The 23,919-nt window shown below is 41.8% G+C and overlaps 1 protein-coding gene across 28 annotated transcripts in view; it reads right to left on the bottom strand.

Moving 5' to 3' along the window:
• Positions 1-412: 412 nt before the first annotated feature.
• Positions 413-23,919, bottom strand: part of tcf7l2 (transcription factor 7 like 2) — an 84,620-nt gene continuing 61,113 nt past the window's right edge. For 3 of the 28 annotated variants that reach the window (XM_026276477.1, XM_026276494.1, XM_026276485.1), the window contains 10 exons: positions 15,689-15,821; positions 14,055-14,157; positions 12,851-12,937; positions 8,555-8,695; positions 8,299-8,461; positions 7,895-8,002; positions 6,996-7,059; positions 6,279-6,329; positions 5,141-5,213; positions 414-1,752 (listed from right to left, as the gene is read on the bottom strand). In XM_026276477.1, the coding sequence (XP_026132262.1) occupies positions 1,311-1,752; positions 5,141-5,213; positions 6,279-6,329; positions 6,996-7,059; positions 7,895-8,002; positions 8,299-8,461; positions 8,555-8,695; positions 12,851-12,937; positions 14,055-14,157; positions 15,689-15,821 (1,365 nt within the window). In that variant the 3' untranslated portion in view covers positions 414-1,310. Of the gene's footprint in view, positions 1,753-3,973; positions 4,036-4,562; positions 4,637-5,140; positions 5,214-6,278; positions 6,330-6,995; positions 7,060-7,894; positions 8,003-8,298; positions 8,462-8,554; positions 8,696-12,850; positions 12,938-14,054; positions 14,158-15,688; positions 15,822-20,425; positions 21,521-23,919 lie in introns of those variants that run through there. The other 25 variants (XM_026276482.1, XM_026276495.1, XM_026276489.1 and 22 more) reach the window with 22 other exon arrangements.

Consider the following 23,919-nt stretch of genomic DNA (forward strand, 5'->3'; position numbering starts at 1 on the left):
ACGGGAAAAAATCTGTACACAATTCTACAGTCCGGCGGAGATGAGACTGTGCAATAGAAAATAAGGGCTTGAGACAAAATTCGACTGCTGAAGACATGGAACCCACCGTCCCCATTTCAAGTTTCCTTTTTACCTATAGTTAAATGGCTTATAGATATGTTTCTAGAAATTAAATTGTGCATACATCTGTTCGTTGTTGTTTTTTGCTTTTAAATGTTTTTTTTTTTGAGAATCTACACTGTAGTTTATGTGGCATCCTGGTTTAAAAAAAAAATAACAACAAAAATAAAAAAATAAAAATTAAATTCATGTCAAAGCAAATCATTTGAAACTTCAAAACCTCATTGTAAAAATGGATCATATATATATATATATATATATATATATATATATATATATATATATATATATATATATATATATATATATATATGAGTTGTTTACGTTAAGAAAAAGAATATTTATACAATGTATTAAGAAAAGGAAAATATTTCAAAAAGGGACAACATACAAGATACAACAAGCAATCTCTAAAGCAATAAATACTACTGGTCCTAGCATTGTGACAGTTTGTCTTGAATATCCCAAAACCCCCCACCCCAAAACACCCATCCAATCAAGTCCGCCCATCCCAACCCGAGTCAACTTCCCTCCCTCTGGTAAACAACACCAAAAAAAAAAAAAAAGGTAAAACAGACAACGCAATGGAACAATGCATATTAACACAGTAACCCCCCATATTTCTGTACATTTAAACAAGAACAAGTAACATCACGATTAAAGTTGTTCCTCAATTGGAAAGGTGTCTCCACGGTCCTCGTGCCCTCTGAGTTTTGGACAGCTGTAAAATGATTGGTTCACAAGCTCGTATTTAATACAAATAATGAAGGAGAACCAATTCTTTGAGAAAAGGGCTCATCGAATCCTCACCTACTTTGTATATCTGTCTTTAAACATGTCTATGTAAAACTACATAACAACTATGCATTTTTCTGTTGTACAGCTGTAAAACAAAAAGCAAAACATGAACAAAAACGAACCCAAAAAATTCATAAAAAAATTGGCAGATTCACAAAGCTATACTTTACAACTTAGTGTATTTAATTATCAATATTTAATCATAATAATTTCATTTTTTTTTAGATAATGACAGGTCAAATATTGACCAATGAACTTTGATAAAGAATTAACGAAATTTTCAAAGCCATATCGCACAGTAAAAACAAGAGAATCGGAACACAGAATGAAAAAAGAAAAGACACGCGACAGACGGACAGACAGAGAAAGCTGGTTTTAAAAAAACAATGAAGTTAATCTATCGACTTGGTTACGAGTGAAAGGGGTTGCGTCGTGGCGGAGCTGGGCAGCAGAGAGTGGGAATGACACGCCGATGTAGGTCTGGAGGAGGCGGAGCCTGTGGGTCGGGACAAAGACATGTCTGAGGGGTCCAAGGAGCCGTTGTGTGCCGAGCCGGATGTTTTGCACGGCCCGGAGTTGTCCAACAGAGCTAAAGGTGGAGGCGGAGCCATGGAGAGGTGTTGGTGTTGGGATGACGAGAGCAGGGGGGGCGGTTTCATAGTCAGTGAGAGAGGTTGCATTTGTTCAGTCTGTGGTTTGGACTCTTTCGAGGACGGGGAGGGAGAGACCATTGAGGGGGAGATTGGGGGGGAATCTAGTAAGCTTCCGTCCGAAGAAGGAGGACTGGCACAGCTGCCTTCACCTTGAATGTAGCGAATGCACTTCTTTTTTCTCCTAAAGGAAAAAAAAAAAAGAGGGGACACATTAAAGCTCTCGGTCTGAACCTTAGAGCGAACCACACAGAGCCATAACGTCCATTCAAATGCACATATCTTAAAGTCGGGACACCCATGCTGATCTCATTAGCAACTTTTGGCAGACCCACTTTCAGACTCTGCATGAAAATGGACGCTAGAGCTGGACGAGATTGGGGTAAGAGGCATCTCGCTCTCACATGGTGTCACACAATTACATGCAGAGAGGACAGGACAGTGGGAGGATGAGAGGAAGTTCAACAGATGGAATGAGGAAGGAGGATAATGGAAGAGGTGAGGCCTACATTTCTCTTTGTTTTCCTTTGGCGGCGCAACGCAACTCCAAACAAAAGAACTCCACCCCGGTTTCGCAAACCGCGAGGGGATCCATCCGGTTTACACATCAGCTTGAATTATTACACTCCTCTTTCTCCCTTCTTTTTTCCTGTCTTTTTCCTCAAGTTCCTTCAGGGGAAGTTCAGATGGTGGGGTAAGAGGTTAGAGAGGAAGCGCTACTCTCAGCTTGCCCCTAAGACATGTGTGTGAGCGCTCTGCACAGAGGTCGTGGTGCCATGTTTGCATTTCTGCTCGGGTCAGGACCCTCCCTCGTCTGCTACGCCTACGGCCAGCCATTCCAGCCAGCCACATCTCACCAGCGCCAAGCCAGCGCGCCGTGAGGTAGGGGTAGAGAGAGAGAGAGAGAGAGAGAGAGAGAGACGAGAAGTGATAGGGTGAGAGAAAGCACGAGTAACAGAGAGAGAGAGAGGGAAAACCTCAGTGTACCTTGCCCTACCTGACCTGACCAACCCCCCTTCCTCCCCAAAAACTCTCTTTATCCTGCCTAAAGGGCGAGCTCAGTGATGCAGCCGAGGCTAACTCCAAAAAGAGAAAAGAAAGAGCAACAAATACAGTGAGTAAAATAAAAGGGAATTAAATCAAAGACAGGGGGAGCTAGAGAGTTGCGGGAGAACTGGGTTCAATTAACCGCCAACTTTTTTGTGGTTTTGTCATGAAAATATCAGCCAGGTAAGGATTGTTTCTCAAGTCATACCCCTGCCTGCTCTTATGCGTGTTGATTTCAGACGGAAAGTGCGAAAAAGACACTGAGAGAGACAGTCACGGAGGTCGATACACACTATGATGAAGAAAATGACAATAAGAGGACGGAAATCTTGTCACTGTATCTTGTAAACCCACTTTATCTGCAAAGAACAGACTTAATACAGAGGAGATGTGGCACTTCAGGGTCAAAGATGGGTGAATAGGGGCAGAGATGTGTTCGTTTGATCTGGCTGCTACTCTAGTCTGTGCAGTACAGCTACGGAATGCGGTTCAGGTCTGTCAAGGTGCTAACTGCCTGTCAAACAGCAGCAAATAAGCTAATATCCATTTTTTAAGAACCATATTGATTCTAAGTATCTCACTGTGTTCCTTATTGATTTATGGGTCTCTGAGGGAATTCCTCCAGATGCATCTTTCAGGAAACAGAGCTGAGTGAGGTCTTTTAACCTTACAGCTCCCTAAATCAAGACGCAATTACCAGTGTTTTTCTCAGCACAGCCCAAAAAATGCACAGGCTGTTCTTCTGAATAACAAGAGTTGCTGATGAACGGCACTAACCTGCAAAAAATACAACCTCATCAACTCCACCTACACACATCCATACAAATAAAACAGTTACTGGCTAGCAAGGTTTTGTTTTGTTTTGAAGAAATTGCTAAATATTGCGAGGTTTCAACTTTTCTTTCTAAAAACTGACAACTGGCAAAACGAAGTCTACAAAAGAAAGATGAATTACTGTCGCGCTTTTTCATACAGTATTTAACTCAAACAAATATCTAATGGAAAATATAGCAATTTTTGCATTTTCAGTTTACCCCTCCCATTGGCAGATATGGCAAACTGGACCCTGTGTCCAACGTCCAACACTCAGATTGACATATACTCTAAAGTTGAGAAGCTTTCTGCTGCTCCTGAAGGAGGTCAGACTAGAGGGAGTGGATTTTTGGAGAATCAGATGGATTTCTACACTAGAAGGATAATGAAATCGGTGGAACAGGGGATACAGTTGGGCAAGTTGAAAACGGACAGTGGAGTATCACAACAGCACAAAGTCTGATGTCCACGATGGAAGGGTGAAAAGGAAAAAGTGCACAAGCATGATACAGAAAAGGGTATTACTTAGCAGAAACAAATACCTACCATCAACATATTCCCAATTCAAAGACTGCTTGTATTAGAACAGAAAGACAAGAAGTTGGGACTGAATAAAGGGGTTATAAGAGAGGAGTGGAGAAGGAAGAAGAAGGGGAAGAAAAAAAAGAGAGAGGGGGGATGAGATGGCATCACCCCAACCCTACCCTCCACAAAACAAGTGGCTACATCACACAGTTCTAACAGAAGTTACCAGGGCAGAGCAGTACAAAACAGCAGATTAGTTCCTTGGGCAGAAACACCAGCAATACTGAATTATACTACATAAAAACTCAAAACTTTAGGCTTGACTTGAAATTGTAACCACAATGCCTGTGTAATTATGATTTTGACATTTTCTGCCCGAGGATTTCAGTTCATCTGAAGTGTTTCTAAAATCAGAAAAGGACAGAAACAAGTAAGAAAAAAAAGTATTTGTAAAACATATCAACTGTAACAAGGCCTCAGAAATTGAAGTAGGAAAATATAGTCCATGGAAAAAGTTTCGAAAAATGAAAAGCTGATTTTTTTTTGTCATCTTAAAATCAACAACATCTTAATTTAGATGTTCTCCCCAAGAATGGGGCTGGGAATATACCTGCAGGGTTTGCACCATAAACCCAGCTGGTCAAGCCCGAACAAGGCACGACACTTCTTAGGGGTATTTGAATCTGTTATCCACAGAAGAACATAACACACAACAAAGAAAAAAAAAAAAAACACACGTCATTGGACACACAAAGGCATGGAGCTAGAGCAAATGATTCAGCTGTGGACATTGGTACCGTGCCTCCCCAAAAAAACTTACCATGACCAGCTCCTCTCAACCCTCTGGCCACACCCCTCCCCCTTAATAGAGGGAAATAACCCCCGCCTTTTTATCTAACCCCGCCTCTTTTCGATTCAGTTAAAAAAAAGAAGTACTACATGAACTCCTTTTCAAACACTCACACAAAAAGGACCACACAAACAACCCTTCCATCCCACCTAGCAATGAAAAAAACTAAACAAAACAAAAAAACCATTGCCCAGATTTGCAGAAGCTGATTGGCAGAGGAAGTGGCATGGAGAGAATGCGAGGCTGAGAGAGCCAGAAAAATGTGAGGAGGCACCAACGAGAGAGTTCCCCAGCTGTCACCTGCTCTAGCACACCTGCCGGCACACCAAATACACACCTGCATGGGCCACACCAGTTATTCTGCTGGTCGAGCCCGAAGCGTGCGCGACACTTCTTTGGGGCGCTCAGATCTGACGGGACGAAGAAGGGAAGAGGAAGCCAGCAGAGGAGAGATGAAATCAGAAAAGAGAGTGGAAAGAGAGATACATTGAATCCAATGAATTTGACAGGCTCTATAAAAGTCTTTTTTCCCTTACACATAAATTTAAATGGTAGCAACTGACCATATTTTGTTAGTAATACAAACGATTAGAAATTAAAAACGGCAAGAAACAAATATGAAAGTAAATGATGACAGAAATCAATGCATCAGCACTCAGTGCATGCCTTTTCATAATCAAGGCTCTTTATGGGTAAGTAAAAACATATTCGTTAAAAGGCAAGCGTTGCAGGATGCAGCAGATATGGATACATGTCTGCCGGCCATTCTCTGGCTGTTCTAGACTAGAGAAGGTGATAGGGACAGGTTGTTGAGGTAGCAGGAATAGGGAGGAGCTACAGGAGGGAGGCGGAGCATTAGTTTAAGCCAGGGAAACACTACGAAGCTGCTTCATAATCAGGCCTAGTCCACGTTCATCCACCTCAAACAGCCCACCTGAGCACCAGGGGGGTGAAGGTCAATGTTAGATGGGTGTTTGAGGAGGGGTGAAGGCAGGTTGAAAGCGGAGCAGATCAAGAGGAGACAGGGCAGAGTCCGCAATCATGCTGGGGCATGGGGCAGCTACTGAACGCTGTAGATTAAGGAGGTTTACCCTGATAACAACGTCTCTGGTTATTCTTAGGATAAAGAGGTCTTTCCTATAGCTGCATGCTTAGAGTTTAACAAATCGGGGATTCTTTACATAACAACATATGACTTTTAAAACAGAAGCATCTTTTGATGAAAGTATGTGTGTAATGAAAAATGGAGCAAAGGAAACAACTGATAAAGGAGCAAAATAAAGCAACATATTCTTCAAGAGAATAACTGAGCTTAGCAAATAAAAGATAGATGAGGCAAATACGTGGCATTATTCATTAAAGAAAGATCATTATATATTTGATATACTGCACAAGCACAAATACACAAAGAACCAAAAAAAAAAAAAGGGAAAAAAAGCAAGTTAGTAATTTAAGACTCAAAATGACATTAGCACCTGTAATCGGAGGGAGTGAAAGGCAAGGGTTTGGAAAATATTCTCTGTGCTCTGGAAAAAAAAAAGAACAAGATACAGAGGCCTTCAAAAGGTGTCCATGGTGGCGAGAGACCGCAAATACATTACTCTGCATACTTCCTGAACAATATCTCACAGTAATCAGCATCATAGAGAAGAACGGACAAGTGAATCAAATCAATGTAATCAGCAAACCTCCTTAATTGAAAGATGTGGGTGAATTTAAACAACCAAACAAACACCTTTTTATATTATCACTACATAAGCAGGTATTTGAAAAGCATGCAGCAGGCACAGCCCAAAGTTACAATCACATAAACACAGTGACGCAAGCATGGGCGGCAGGATATTCGGAGGCTGGCACTCAGTCACAGGGGTGATTAACTCTCACACTCTCAAAACATACATATCACAGTACCATAAATGCTGGAGGGGGGCAGCTGGTGGGAGGGGAGGAGGTGGTGGGGGTCATGCATATTCAATGTTATTAACGCTCGACATGGGGCAAGGGGAGAGGAGGGGGATAACAAGCAGTCTATCGTGTAAATATTGCATTGGGTAGCATAGCTATATACAAAATGAGGCAGGCACAAAAAAGAGATAAAAAAAAAAAAAGGCTGGACTTTCATGTTTGAGATGTCACAGTTGTGACAGATGATGGGTCTGCTTTAATATGAGAGATAATTGCAGCTCACTTACCATTGCCCTCTCCTGCCTGCTTTTCCCTTTTTCTCTTCTTCTTTTTCCCCTGATAGTTACCCGCCAGAAAAAGAGAAATAGACAGGAACCTTAGTTATTATATTGCACAAAAGACCGAGACATGAAATGAACAAGAGAGCCCAATGTTTTCACTGATTTATTTATTCAAGTAAGAGCCTGAAGGTTTGAAACGCCACTGCAGGACAAAACAGAACTTTCCCTATCTTTCTATCGCGCTCCTTTTGTTTATTCCTTGTTGTCTTGCTGCTGCTTAGTTCTCCTTTCATTGTGTAACGATTGGAAGCTTTTGAGGTTTCTTTGAGCGGTTCGCTTACTGGAGGGGAAGAGCGGAGTGTGAGAGAACTTTTGTTGCATTAATTCCTCCTCGAAAATGGGCTATGGTTCCATCGAACGTGCCCATGTGATCATCATGCTCCGGTTGAGGAACTTAGACTAGGCGAGTCAAGAAACATGGTCAGACTCCAAGGAGAGTTGACAGGCTGGGCGGTGGGGCCGTTTGTCAGGCACGAAACAGTAAACGGTGCGCTCGTTCCCCATTTCTGGCGGCGGAGAGAGATGTCCTCTTTCATCAAAGCCGCGAGGCGTTTAGGCCCTGTGGTTATTTAATTAGTCTGATCTCAGCTCGCCTTTCTCTTTTTAGGTGAACCAGTGGAATACTAATGAAAGAACTAGAGCTGACTTCACTGAGGAAAAGCACACATACAGTGGATGGACTTAAAAGTCTTCCAGCTTGTCTGTTTTACTGGTTTTAGACTGGTTTGGTCTGTGCGCTTTAGTTTTGGGTGACTGTCGATACACATCTAGATGGCTTTAAACTGCTCTGCGGCCCCTGTGGAGGGAATAAACAATTGTTACTTGTTGAAAACTTAAAAACTTACATAGTTGTCTCGTGCCGACCAGCCGGGGTACAGCTGCATGTGAAGCTGTCGCTCTTTCCTGGCTAACTCGTAGTATTTGGCCTGCTCCTCTCGAGACAGAGCATGCCACTGCACATATAGAAACACACACACACACATCTTTCAAAACTGTGGCCAATGCAGAGGAAGAGACCACTGATATTTTAGGCTCAAATGACATGGTGTTTCCAACCACCGTCATTAAAATGTCCCCTTCCCCTGGTATTGTGCTTTTACCCAGTAGCAACATTGAGCAAGATTACAATTACACACATATAGAAATGTGAATAAGCCGCGTTTTTCCACGCCTGACAACACTGCAATCTGCGGCCTTAGTAGTTGAGACAGCCTGCTTCTACTTTGCATGCTGCTTTTGAGACGCTCACCCTTCGGCCTAGGATCTGGTTGATAGCTGCGCTCTCTTTCAGTGTGCATTCGGCCACCACTTTGGCTCTCATTTCCTTCATGTAAAGCATGAACGCGTTCAGAGGTTTCTTTATGTGTGGCTGCTTCTTCTTTTCCTCCTCTTTTTTCGCATCCTGATGTTTCCTGGGAATGGGAGGGATCAGACGTTAGCGTGTGCATACCAGTTTGTGATGGCGCTGGAGTGATAGAGAACTGATAAGTGTAAAGTGAACTCACGAGCTGTTGAGGGAGCCGATGTCACTGTGAGAGGACTCCTGCTTGACGTTGGACGTGACGATGGCTGGGTGGGGGATCCCTGTGGTGTGCAAACTGTGGTGGGGGGGCACCATGTGATGAGGGAACCTGGAGGAGAGAAGACTGTGTAAATCGTCAGAGTTGACACGGGTGAAATGATGGATGGACAAACATATTCACAAAGCAAAGCACTGACTATGAGCTAAAAACCTGACACATAACTGGCTATAAAGACACAGCAGGAGTAAGCTAATAGATCTGTTATGTGGGAAGAGGGAAACGGCTATAAATGACAAATCCAAAACCTAGAACTCGACATGAAACAAAAAGCATTTTAGTTCCAAAACGCAATGCATTTCGATATCAAACAAAACAGATGGAGTCAACTTTGGGAAGGATATAAATTTATTCATGTTTTGATTGCATTATAAAAGTGGGCAAATATTGATATAATAGCCACAGCCAAGTAAACAAAACAAAAAAGTCATTTCAGAGGCTGATTTTTTTTCTTCAGAATAAAATGCACTGATAATCTGACCACAATAATTAATAGTAATGATCAAAACATTATTTTATTTTATTGTCTTTAACAAAAAGTGATCTAAAATATTCCTGGATATATTTTTTGAGAACTGTTTTCTTCAAAACACCACACATGATTCATTATAAATAAAACCATATATATATATATATATATGGAATTTGAGTTGGCCAATTGAAATATTGAGTTGGCCAATTGAAAACAATACATTTTGACTAAAGACAAGTTATTATGAACTTTGTGCTTTGATGACTCTCATTCCACAAAAAAATTATAAATAAATTAAATAGGGTCAAATTGTTTTCATAAGCATTTTTTTTTCTGATTAAAAATATAATTTTTGATTAGTTTGGTCATTTTGAGGCTATTTATGTTGGTTATTTTCTTCTCAATTATATTACAATTTGATTATTTTCCTTAAAACACACACTAAAATGTCCCCAGGCTAACTGAAGGACTTCTCTATAATATCATCCGCTAGCATTATATAAAGATCTGTAGGAACGCTGAATTCCTGAGTGTACAAATAAACATATCTGCCTCAGTGTGTGAATATGTGTGTGTGGTGTAGTGCGTCCCAGTTGTGCATGACCGTACACAAATCTGAGAGAAAGAACGAAGGATGATGAAAAAAAAGAGAGGGAATAATTCTTTTTTTCAAACAGCTCATTATCTGCTTGAGTGTGGCTATATGGCTTGGAGCCAGAATATAATGATGAGCGTAAACTCACAAGGAACAACTAGTTTCTGTTGGAGGTTCTCTCTGGGGACTGTGTTTCCCCCCGATCTCTCTTCTTCTATTCTCTCTTCCCTTCATCCCTGACACATTTGTGTTTGTGCCATGTCATCCGGGCCGCCCGTCTGCTTCCACCGAGGGGGTACCGGCGTTGTGGCTGCAGCGGCGTGATCATTAGCCCCCACCATTTCCCTTCTCTTTCAGTCCTTGCATACTTGTTAAAATTTCCTCTGTTCCGCTGTCCAATTTTTCCCTCCTGACTGTCCCATCAGCGCCGCCCCCACCCGTGCCGCTGTTACCATAGCGAGGCCCAGGTTATGGTTTAAACATGACGGCCATCCCTTTGAAGCGCAGGGCATCATTCCGCTCATCAGCACGCAGCAGAGCCTGGCACCAATTTAGCCCTGCTGAGGGAAGAGCGAGACAGAGAGGTGTGCCGAGAAGGGCCCCTGCAGGGTCCAATGTCTCAATCTTCTTCCACACCAGCTGAGTGTCAGTGAGTGCCATTTAATTGCCAATCGGAGCGATGGCCTCAGTGCCTGTTTAATGTATAATGACCCTGCCGGTGCGCTCTGTCTGTCATTGGCTTTCTCTTCCTCCATCGAAAAAGAAGGGATAGGAGCAGAGGAACATATCAAAGGGCAGGAACGGGCAGGGGCCTACACTTCCTCCCCCTGTCACCCGGGACGGCCGATACACCTGTACGACTCCAACCCCATTATCAAAACCATGTAGCTCATTTGCAGGATCCGAATCCACGCCGTTCGTGATCTGAAATGTATTTTTTAGGAGGCTGAAGTGTAACCTGGGTGAAAAGCAGATCGCTACATGAAGCCCTGTGTGCTAACTGCATAATAAATGGTGGCAGATAGGGCCATCAGAATTTCTCTTAGCCGGAGACAGGCACCGGAGAGCAACATATGGGCATCTCTTAATCCCGAGGCCTCCTGGAGTTCTCGTCCACTGACTGTGAAAGAAGACAAAGCAAGACTTCCCCCTTCCCTCTCTCTCTCTCTCTTGCCCTCTTTATTCACAGAAAAACCATAAACACAATTAATGAAACCTTTTCCTGGTGCTCATTATTTTGCACAAGGAGGCTGGTGACAGCGGACGCCGCCGGTTTTGACACAAACATGCTAAAGCACCTTCCCTCCACAGAGACACAAGACCACCACTTATTAATCTATGCTAATTCAATTACAGATTATCAAAACGCATTAGCTCTTCCCCAGCACATCACCAATCCCCCTAGCCCCCATTCACAAGATTCAATTAGCCTGCACTGGAAATAGGATGATCACAATATAAAGGCCTCATTAGAACAGAATCAGCTGTCACTTAAGTGAAGGTCCAGCGCCGGAGCAGAGGCTGCAGACCCACGCGAAGCAGGCAGAATGGGCTCATTTCAGGCCTTGGCAGGGTACAAACGACTTCTCTATGGTGCCGAGACCTCAAAACACACACGGGGTGAAAGCTGTTGGTGTCAAATGTGTGAAGCCTTGGTTTCAGAGCCAGCTGTTAATAAAAATGGACCTTTAAGAGTCGGGACCAGCTGCAAAGACCCTGTACTCATAAGCAGAGCAGCTGCCAATGCACTCTGATCATCACTGTAGAGCTAAATATTGTGTTTCAGAGCTGTTATGTTTGGCCTGACCACTTTAAACTGTGTGAGGACGATGAAAATATACTAGATGCAAGTGCGAGATTGGGCCTCATTTACTCAGGCAAGCAGAATCAATGTAAACTGTTTGTTTTAACATTCTTGGGTAAATTTGCTGCATTCACTGAGATAATTGACTTTGTTTCATGATTTACTTAGGAAGGAATTTGTAATCTGCGGTTCAAGAGTACACTGTTAATAAGCTATTCTCATATATATATTTTTTTGCATTCAATATGTTGTTGTTCTTCAAGATTTTAGTCAAATGTGTTCTGCTCATTTCATGATTTCATGAATCATTCGTAAAACCATTTGTGCATACATTGTCTATGTGCATAACAGCAAATTAAATTAACTTCTCCTTGCATTAAAAATTGATCATGTTTGACCATGTTAAATATCATATGTCCTGAACAGAAACGCTGTATGGAACATTACTTTGAGTTTGGAGTACCTTCTCCAAAGCTTTTCTCCCCTCAATGATACTCAAACCCAGGCCAGTGTTTAAGGTGCACAAAACCCCTCCCTGTGCCTCCCTCCCTGCTCACATTAATCCATCAACGTCCTCTGGTCTAAGCTCGCCAGGCCTCCAGAGCTGCTTTTCCAATCACTCTGCAATTAAACAAGAGTTTGTCCCTGTCTGGAGACGCAGGCTGGGCTTGAGCTGAGTCTCCATTTCTCGAAACTATAAACCAGATCTGCCTCTGTGCCTCTCTGGCTAGTCTCAGCACTACCACCACCGTCATCATCATCCTCTTTGTTTCCGATTAGTGGGGAAAGGCAGAGTAAACCTAGAAGAAGGTGACCACCAAATGAAGCTGTTTGCATCTCACGTTTGTGTTTAAATTACATAAAAGCTACAATGCAAGCGGAGATTTGTCATTTACAGCAAACACCTCCCACTTCTCACATAACAGATGAGTAACAGTCACAAGAGAGCAATCACAGTGACAGTTAAAACAAACAACCCCCCCAACACACAACCATTAGTGCTCTCCTGGGGACATTTGCGTCCAAATCGGCACTTGAACCAGACCCCAACGGGCCACACAAAGCTCTCGCTCAGCGTCCAACGACGGCACCCGAAATCTGCAGAGGTTTACTTCTGCATGTGACCATAGTTAAACTGCCATTCCTCTCGGTCTCTGCCATTCCGAGACGTTATTTAGGGGCCTCATTATAAAATTATAACAATAATTAATATTTTAATACGCAGCGGATCACACGGGACCGTCTTTTTGAACACTGATGCGAGAGCTGTCTCTACTTAAGGGAGAAGTTTGCAAGGGTTTTGACACGCTCGCGTTCTCAGCGAGTCGGCTGTCCCAAGGCTCAACTCACCTTGACATGGATGCATTGACAGTGAGGGCAGTTGGGTAGGGGTGTCTGAAACCTCCCGTCGTGATTGGGTAAACTGGTTGACCTTGCCTAGGAAAAGAAGAAAGGAAGAGAGGTAAAGGAAGGGATGAAAAAGAGGAAAAAGCACTCTCTATGCAGGCGGCTTTATTCTCATTTGATCAGAACAAAAATCTAGGGGATTGCAGAGCACGGATCAAAGGGAAGCAAACTCTGAACAATTTTTTGAATGCCACAAATCTGATAGGAATGGCTAATTAAATTTCATAACCCCGCGCTTGGTGTCGATGGAGGCCTCTCTCCCTGAGCTGAAACTAGGTGTTTTGTTGTGCTAATTAAAGACGAAGCACCGGCCCCTTTAATGGAGCCATCACGCTAATTGAGGTCTACACATCCAAAGACAAACAATAATGAATGTAAATTTATACCAAAATAAAGTGCAGAGAATCAAAGGGCCGTGGCTGCGCTTGGGGCCTCTCTCGGTATTTAGATCGCGGTGAGAAAACATTAAATTAACAGAGCTTAATTTGTAGCCTTTTGTCATATTAACAAGTGTTGACAAGAGTTACCAGGGGAGAGCCCCCGTGTGGAATTGTGGGTAAAATACTGGCAATCACAGTTCATTACTCTAATTGGACAATACAGAGACATGCAAAATAGCATTTGCCACAAAGAGGCAGTTTAGAGTTTAGGGTGCATTGCTGTGGGCGCCAGCGGTGCCTTTCCAGAAAATGTTTAAACTGTACAGAGGGTTAAGAGTTAGCTTTTGTGTCCCGTGATGGCCAAAGTCTCAAACTGCATCTAAAGTACCCAGAGGCCCACAGCAAGGCAGACAGAGGCCTGGCGAATAAAAGATAAACACTGGCAAAACACAACATATTTGAACAAATGCCATCTTAAATATGTCATAATATATAAAGTGGTGCCCAAAAGTCAGGTTCCTCAATAAAAATCTGGGATCTGTGATTCATAATCAAATAAGCACTGATAAAATTTCAATATTCTATTTTAAATATCTTATTTAAGATTTACGTGTTTTGATATATATTAAAAATACATATTGAATGACAAATAATTATGTTCAAAACGGACACATTTTTAAGAACTCAGACTTTGGACCCTACTTTATATCATGTTATATAACAGCATCACAAAGACAAAAGAAGAGGAATAAAATTGGGCTGCTTACTGTGGTACTAACCATCCTAGCGGATGGGGAATCTGGCCTACAGTGCCAGGTGACAGGGGGTAGTAGGGGGATATATCTGAAGGATGTGGAGGCCTTGGGATTCCTGCAAAAGAAATATAAAAAAATGCAAAGAAAAGAATGAGAAAGAGATGCGTATGTGAACGGTGTGAAAATGTTTCTGCTCTTGTCCTGACACAGGAATTCCCAGATGAAGTTTAAGTGTTAAATGTATCCTTTGTGAGATACACAATTGAACAAAGTCAACATCAGAGGGAGGTGGGAGAGAGAGGAGGTTGAGCTCACATGCACAGCTCTAAATCACACGTTCTGATCAAAGCTTGTGGAGGCAGCCACGATGTTGTATGGCACACGGGGGAGAGGAGAAAAAATACAGAGCCCTGTCACATTTGTCTATCGAATCAGAGGATTAACAACGGGCGATAATTGAGGTTCACAAGTCAACAACGCAAACACTGCCGCATGTGTTAAGAGAGACTGACACATTAGCGGTGGATGTCTGTTCAAGTGTGGAAACAGTCCTAATATTGGTTTTAGAGTTTAATGGCCAGCTATCCACATTATAAACATTACATGCGGTGGGTAGAAGGTTTAAAACAACCCTAATTAGGAATTCAGTGGTTTACAATAGCAACAATGGCCAAAAAAAACATTGATCTGACAAGCTAGCTGACTTTGGACTGACTCAATGTACTTCCATTTAGCATGCTTGATGCCATTTTGCCTCAAAATCTACTAAATTTGGTAAATAACTAAAACGAGTGTAAAAATTCTGCTGGCTAATATAAAGCCATGCAGAACAAGGATAACAATGCCTGCACAGCACATTGGCACTGCGTACAGCGGTCTTAATACAATTTGTTAATTAATTAAACTCTAAACTCAATTAAGCGAGCCATTAAGCAGCACATTAAACAGCCTCTGAGTCCTTAAAGAGGCCCTTAGTGATAAGGTCTGTTATGAGAGCAGAAAAAGCCTGTCTAAAATCAACATGCAGGTTGTCGACAGCTTTGAAGAGCAGCTGTTCGACTGTACAGTATAGTGTTGCAGAAAAGGAAAATCTTTCTTTGTGTGATGATCTGATTTTGAAACATACCACCAAATGACATTATATCACACCTGAACAGAAATCTTTTTGTTTTGAGATGAGAATCCTGACAGATACAACACAAGCCTTCAAATCGGGTTTCCTGGTAAATTTCCTGCTCATACAGTTTTCATCCTGGCTGGGAAATATAGATTTCGCAATTGTCCGATTTGTGCGTCATCAAACGATACGTTTCTCCGAATCCGAAAAATAGCTTTGGGGTCCCGCAGTTAAGTAACAGAGCTACATCTCCCAGAAGTCAAGTGGCTCCACAGGCTTAACCGACCCCAGGTCAACAGTTCCATCTCAACATGCACACAAAAGGAGGGGTGCAACCTTGGCCCTGAGCCAAGACGACTCCGAAACGCTCTGATGCATCTTACCAGGTTGCTGTGAATGCAGACTGGCGAGATCACAGTGTAACCGTTACAGCGCTGTTAGTTAACCAGGCCTGAAGGTTAGCCTTGGGTTTCGGTCCTGCCTGTTTTGAAATTCATGAATGTAAAGGAAGACGTGCATGCATATGTACCTGTTTTGGGGTCCACGTCTGCCTGTAGATGTGGAGGGGGGTTCCCAGGCGTGAAGTGCTCATTGCTGTAGGTGATCAGAGGTGTGAGCGGGTGCACATGGTGAGGGTGCTGTACCACGGGGACCTTATTAGACTGGCAAGAAACAGAAAAAAGAGGGAAGGGGGTGGGAAGAAGAAGAAGAAGCTGTTAATACATGTTTTAGGGTTGAGGCAGAAACACACCGGTGCCTCTATTTCAACTCTGCATCCATCACAAACCATATGCCCATTCTCAGAACAGGTTTGTAATTAAAAACACTTTCAGATGTGCACTTTATTGATTCAACAGTCATTGGATGCAGAAAAGATAGTGCCTGATTGCATTATGTGACCAAAAACCAATCACCAAAACCACCTTACAAACCAAATGACAGCCAATCTAAGCATACTCTCGCTCTCCCTCCTTTTATTTCTGGGTTTCCCGCATATCGTGCTCCCACCCCTTCCTCTTCCTTCAGGGTCTGGTTTTGGAAAGGGTTTGCATTATAAAAGATGGTAGAGGAGGGGTGGAGGGGAAGAGAGAAAATCCATTTCTGCATTTTGGTCAAATTGGTTTTAGCTATGTAATCTGCTCTTTGTGCTCTTAAGTGGCACAGGCCCCATTTTCAATTACCCAAGATTACAGCCGAGCAGAGGGGTGCTGAGGCATGGCCTGGCATTAGTGTATTCCCAGTACACGTGACCTAACCAGATTACTGCCGTGCCGTAGATTTGACGGGCCACACGTGGACTGGGATTTGCTTCCGAGCCGACTGACAGGAAAACATCTCGAGCTGTTCGCATGCATGCAGGTTTTGAGGCACCTGCATGTCTGATTGACAGCTGTGCATGTCCCGCAGCACATTCAGAAAAGGGCACATAGGTGCCTCTGTCTTTATTTAAATATTGCCAAATTAAATTCAGCACTTGTGATGTTGTTAAAAAAAACAATGGTGTTCAGGACATGGTTTATAAGAGCAGAGGTGAGCCATCCTTTTGTCAGGACTAAAATATCAGAGCTTTGAGAATGGGAAGGACACCAGGGCCCAGGCCTGAGAGGTTCAATCCAGGGCCTCTAAACAGGCACAGAGAGAGGCCACTTCCAGCATTGGGGGGCGTTCCGCTCTGCCATATTCCCAATGAAAGATTAATGAACTGAACAGAGCAGCTCGAGGAAAGAAAAGGGGCTCTGGGGACGTTTCAGGGCCCCTAAGAGCAGAAAACAGCATTGGAGACAGAAAGAGAAATGGGAAAAGGAAAGCACGAAGCCATGGAGAAAAAACAACTAGAGAGATAAGATATAAAAATACTTTTTAAAAAGAAAGAACTGTCATCAGAAAAACAGACGGGGATGATGACAGCTGCCAAACACAGCTGACGGGTTTGCCATTAAGAGAACGGTGCCGCAGAGCCCTCTACAGCAAGCTACCCCGTAACCTCCCCCTCAGTAATGATGTGAAAGAATGTTGTCAATTCTCCCTGCGCTGAAAGGCTTTAGTAGCCATTTAAATGAGTTCTTTTGTCCAGGGCCTCTCCATTGAGGGACAGCTCCAAATGGCTGTCCACTGCGGCCACATTCACCCTGAGACAAGCCAAATGATTTACATCACAGTCACTGGGCCTAACAGAACCCCTTTCAAACGCCACACAGCCACACGAATAATAGCCGGGCATCCCGTTTATCTGGCTTCTCGGGAGCCCAGCACGCTATCGCGGCTTGCTACAGTAGCGTTTCTGCCTGCTTCTCCACCTGTACGGATCAGCAAGACCCTGAGAAGAAAAAAGGAGGTCGATTGGAATAGCTAGAAACTTTTATTCTTTGCACAGGAGAAACGCGCCTGCAAAATGACTACTAAAAACGGGGATCTGCATTTAGGCCTTGCACGCAAGCACTTTTCTGTTTGCTTTTTCTTTGTTGTCATGATGCCTTCCGGACAAGACATACAGCTGGACAAAAATAACACGGCGCAATGGATAATCACCATACAAAAACACATTCTTCAAACAAATGTCCCTCCTGAGTGCTATTCAAGTCCATTAAGTCTTCAGTCTTAAGAAAAGCCTCACAATAAATCTGGCTCTATTGACCCCTGTTGCTATTGTACAATGGCTTTACCCTGTTCTTCTAGACATGGCTAATTGTCTCTAGCAACTCGGGGGACTGAGGAAGACCACCTACGACAACTGCATACTGTCAGACGCTAACAAATCACAGAATGAGCATTCTTTAAAACCCTACTTCTAAACAACTTATTGAGTTTAGAGACTGACACACGGAGGTTCAACGAGACGCACAATAAACCCACACAAGGAACACAAAGAAAATATGTGGGCGTCTTTTTCCCTATTATGTGCAAAGAAAGCGGGCTACTTCCTGTTTAATCGTTTGCCAATGCCTCCCACCACAACCATCACAACTACACAGAGGAAAAAAAGGTTAAAGGACTAATTCACATAACCAGGTAAATGATAATGATAATATTACAGAAGAAATGTGGTGATTTCCTGAGAAAACCAGCAGTTTGTAGATGTGTTTGAACGAGGTAAATAAATATTAAATACTCTTAATGTGTGTCAACAACTCTGTCTGTACAGAGAGTGTTTGAGTAAATCTGTGATGAGATTGACAGTTTCTGCTTGGGGTCATGACCCCTAGTGGTGGTCTTACAAAAGCCTGGCCTGTTTTAATGGACAGGCCATGGAGAGGCCTGTTTGTCTTAGAAGAGCATGTCACACTCATTTTGATGCAGTGTCTATCAAATCCTGTCCTTCACTCTCTCTTCCTCTCTCGTTCACAAACAAAAGTAGTGCGCACACACACACACACTAGTTTTTAGTTATCACAAGGATGACTTTTATATTTACAAAATACACATTGTCACTAAAGAGAAAGAATATATCAGGGTTCACACTCCTTTTGAGATATAATAGTTGTTTTTATAGACATTTAAATACCATATGATCATAAAAAAAAGAAAAAAAACATTTATATACAAATTCTCATAATAAATATTAATTTAATAGAATTTTTAATAGTTTTTTTAGACAATAAATTATTTAAGAGCAGTTAGAAAAATATATATTCAGTATATAATTTCCATAAATCATAATAAAAATCATTAACAAATAAAAATGTATTTTGATTACATCAGTTGATTATTTTCATTTTTAAGTGACTGTGAAAGTGTTTTTTAGTCAATTAAATAATTAAGAGCACAGCATAATATATATATATATATATATATATATATATATATATATATATATATATATATATATATATATATATATATATATATATACTGTATACATTTCCATAATAAATCACAATTAAAATAAATAATAATAACAACAACAATTGATCACTTATAGTAAGTAAGTAAGTCTTAGCTGATTTTTAAGGAAAAAAAAATCACAATATTTGGTTATAGCGATATATGGTTATTCTGTGAGAGGCCTGTGGAAGACATACAAGGAGAAAGAGGAAGACAGAGGGCCGGACAGCAGCAGGAAAAAGCTGTTGGCACTGCATTTCCGCATGGTGGCACCTTGCAGAGCAATTTAAAGACAAAATGTGAAGGTGGCGACCTTGTGGCCCCTGAGGGCCCGAGCGCCTCTCTCCGCTTTACGGCATGATATGATGAGTTGTCACTGGAGCTTGTGGGCTCTAATGAGCTGTAGTGGGGCTGGGGTGGGGGGGCACACAGGGGGTGTGACATCCTCATGATGGATAGAGGGGCTCTAAGGCCTGCGAAATTACAGAGCCAGCAAAAAAAGGTGCCAAGGACTTGAACTCGAGAAGCGTATGTGCCAATGGCTCTCATCCAAGCACAGTGGACACACTGCAGAAAACATCCACGCTTGTTTATGTATGGTGATGTTCAAATGAGCAAGAAACAGATGCAGCCAAATCCACGCAGCCAATGTGTGCCGTTCGGAAAAGAAAGCTCGAAATGAGACGGAAGAACTTCAAAAGAATGTGGAACTATGATGATGTCACCGTCACTATAACAACCTTCGTCCGCCCACCGCTCACACACACACACACACACACACACACACACACAAAAGCATACAAACAAAACAAATGCCTAACTATGACTCTCTATGAAAATATAAATAGCAACTTCCCTCCTCTGTTCTCAAAACAGAAAACCATAGTGCCAGTTTTTTACTTCCTTCATATAAAAACAAATATAATACAGAAAACTCTCTCAAGTGGTTAACAAAAATCAGAAAAAAGTGTAATGTTGCTTCTAATGAAATTTAAAGCAACACAAACATGCAGGATTATTTAACAAATAATTATTAATGCATTTTAAGCCTCAAGTAAATGTAGAATATTTTATTTCAGTCAATTTAAAGCATTGAAATAAAAAGACAACACAACTAATTTTCTTAAATGCAAATTTAAAGTCACAGGCTAAAGAAATACTATCATATTTGTTCATATATTATGACTTCACTTCCTTTTCAACAACCTTTGATCAGACACTTTTTAACTAAATGAACATCTTCAAATGCCATATCCATCACTCTATCACTTAGTTCTTCCTTATGAAACACACACACACACACACTCAAAGACATCTTAAGCCACTCTGAAGCAGATAAAATGACAGTGCATCCTTTACCATAGTCCAGTCTAACAAAAGCAGAGAGAAGATTTTAAAAGGCCACAGTGTGAAAGCAGCGTGTGTATTAGCGCTGAGCACTTACCCAGGCATTAAGACTGAATGGCCAGCAGCCAACCTGCTGCAGAAGAGCCAGCCCAGAGGCCAGAGAGCCAGACTTTCCTCCCCTCTCCTCCAGCCCCAGTGAAAGGCCTTCTCTCGGGTACATGAGCAATGCCGCGGCCCTCCCCTATCCTCCACCTCTCACTCCCGCCAACGAATAAGAGTGTTTCTCCTTTCTTCCCTCTCTTCTTGTTCTTTTTCAACCTTCGCTTCTTTCCAAAAAACTGCTATTGTGCTTGAGCGGGTGCATGTGTGTGTCCCACACCAAAGGGTCGCACACACAGAAGTTCACGCGCAAGCCATTGTTTTTTTTGCTTTGTTTTGTTTAGTTTTTTTCTTTTCGAGCGGATCACAGTGAGAGCTGCGTCTCAGGACATCCGGCAAGGCCTGTCCTCCGCCGGCGGATAATCACTCATTTCTCCGTCAGGTTTTCCTTCAGCGGTGAGTCGCTCCAGCTCAAAGTGATACGTTTTTTTTTTTTAAGATGAAGAGGAATCTCACTTGATAGTTGTCAGAGCTGCAGAGATGTCTTCCCACAAGCAAAGAAACATGAAAAACCACTAGGAAAAAAGCTTATTATGGTTGTGCATGTGTCTGTCCAAGTTTGTGTGTGTGAGTGTGTGTGTGTGTGTGTGTGTGTGTGTGTTTGTGTGGGTTCTGCTGTGCCTCCAGGATGCCCAAAGACGAACTAGCAGCTTGAAAAGCCTTGGCTACAACAAGGTAAAGCGAGCAAGGCAAGAGAAGAAGACAGAAAGAGAGAGAGCAAGAGAAAAGACAAGAGAAAACAACATCCACAAAGGGAGGGCAAGATCAGCAAAGTGTGGCAAGCAGTCACTTAATTTGGACAGTCCCCTCTCTAAGCCCCCCATCTGGGGGAGGATGGAGGAAAAGGGGAGAAAGGTATTTGTCTCCGTTTTGACATGGATGTGACATTAATGTGGGGTCTTGTTTCTATAGTTTTATTCCCTCTTTTTCTTTTTTAGGGGAATAAAAAAAAGCTCCCACACATTTAACTCTTCACAGCCAAGGCCCTTGGTGCACCTACGCCATAAATCCTTTTTTTATCTATGTGTATTTTTTTGTTTTACTTCGCTTTCTTTAAATAATTATTTTAAATATGAACCACCTGGATTCACATTCACCAAAAAACAAGGGAATAAAAAAACAAATTAAAAACATTTTTTTTATATAACTATCAAAAAATGTGTATCTTTCCTTGTATCTTGTTTTTTTTTTATTTTATTTCAAATTTAATTTTTACATAGCCACAGATATCCCACTATTTAAAACTTACAAAATTTTTATTTAAAAACACATTGCCAGAAATAAAAACAACAACTGTCATTACATATTAAATTATTTTGTACAACTTTGTTTTTCTCATATATTTAACCAATTTTTTGAAACCGAGAAAGTGCGCATGCTGTTTTTTCAGTACTTCAATTTTCCCTCCTTTTCTCCTCGCCACTGTTCGGCTGCTGTCCTTCGTTCCTAAATGCCAAAACAAAACCCTGGGAATGTCCTCTACAAGACTCACACAAAAGCCAGCCTGACAAGTAAAAGAGCCCCGGCAACGTGGCAGCTAATTGCCTCCCCTCCCTCTATTCAGCCGGGCCACCACGCTCCTGCGGCCCCCCTCTGTCACACGTGCAATTTCTTAAGTAAACTAGCAGTTCGGTCGCCGCTGACCGGCAGCCTGCAAACACCCGGCACAATGATGCCAAGCCGAACGCAGCCATAAAAGATCAAAAACTTTATCATGAGTCATTCTTAAATAACGAGGAAATAAATACATAATTAAATAAATGTAATGCTATTAAGAACATTGAAAAAAAAATACTTCCACTGATTCTACAAGGTAAACTCCTATTGTAAAGAAGACCTCTGCTAATAATAAATGAATTTATTTTGATGCCAAAGAAATTAAACTAACAATTACAATTAACTATAATTAAAATAGACTTTATAATAGATGAATTTTAAAGACAATTAAATATTACAATTAGAAATTCTCTTTTGAAATGAAGATTATTTTTTAAATAGATTAAAAAAACAGGATGACATTTCATTCTGAATGAGATGCGTCTATTAACTGTGTATATAAAAAATGTGTATATAAATAGTAGAGTTATTTTTATAAAAAGCAAAAGACAATTATAAATCATAATTTGTATTTGTTTCAAAATCTCAACATTTGTTTATTTTAACATTCCCATAATAACACTGACAAAAAAAGATTATTTTCAGAATCTAAACTGTAACTGATTCTTTAAATTGTATATTATAATTGAAATAACAATTTCAATTTGTAAAACATTTATAAAACTCTATGCTTTGCAAAGAAAAACGAATGAGAGACTGTCAGACAATGCAATCAAACTCAACACCCTTTCATTATCAAATCGTGACAAGCTGTCACTTAACAACTTAAGTGATATAAATTGCAAAATGTCAGGCACATACACACAAACAAAAAGACAAAAAATCCTAAAGTAGCTGCCAAAAAAAATAATAAAGCCGCTCAACAAATACAAATCGAAATAATGTGACATGAAAATGTGAAATCTTACCATTTAAATGGGCTCTATATGGAATAGGGTCCTGATGCTGCTCGGTTCCTGGTTAAAACAAGCATGCTGGCACTCGCCGTAGCGCTTTGACTACAACAAGATGCACATCACTATGTCATCCTCTAATCCACTGGAGGGCAGCACCACATCTACAGCAGCCCTCCAGCTCTGATTGCCTGAGCCCGATAACACAAAATACCCAGAGACGACAGGCGCTCTTCCCCAACCCACAGCCCGGACGCTGGCGGCCGGTGCTGGCCACCTTCAGCAAGGTCCTAGGAGCCCAGACTGGCTGCACTCCTTCAGCCATTCAACAAAACACAACGGCTTAGTCCTTCTCTCACTCTGCGGGAAAGAAAAAGAGCCCTCTCTCACTCTCTCTCTATTTCCCCTGCTCATCTTCATATCCTCTTTATTAAGCTCTTTTGAGTCCATCTCTTTTTTTCGGATAAGTTGAAAGGACAGCAAAAAAAAAACTGAGAAAGAGCGCGAGGCTTTCCGTTCCCTCTCCTCTTTGCAAACATAAAGGTACTCGAGGCTCTTCTATAGGAGTTGCCCTAACTTGGCTAAACTCAAGCAGCAGGGTGTCCCTCGTCATGTCAGTAATCCCCAATGCCACGCTCCATTCACAGCGCCGGCGAAAATAAAACGCAAAAATAAAAAGAAAGTGCAGAAGGAGCCAAAGAGCGAGTAATCCGATCCGACCGGGGAGTCTAGCGGCGGCCACCACACTACTCAACCCCGCGGTCCTGACTGTCGCGCCCCACCAAAAAATTTGATGTGCGATGACAAACGCATGAAAGCCGAGGAAAAAATTAAAAGACGGCTCTGACATTTATAAATTAAAGAGGTCTGTGCTTGGCAGGGCACTGAGCTTTTCGACATGCGAGAGCATCTTTGGAGACGT

This window comes from Carassius auratus, chromosome 12, assembly GCF_003368295.1.
Source record: "Carassius auratus strain Wakin chromosome 12, ASM336829v1, whole genome shotgun sequence".
Classification (NCBI taxonomy): Eukaryota; Metazoa; Chordata; class Actinopteri; order Cypriniformes; family Cyprinidae; genus Carassius; species Carassius auratus.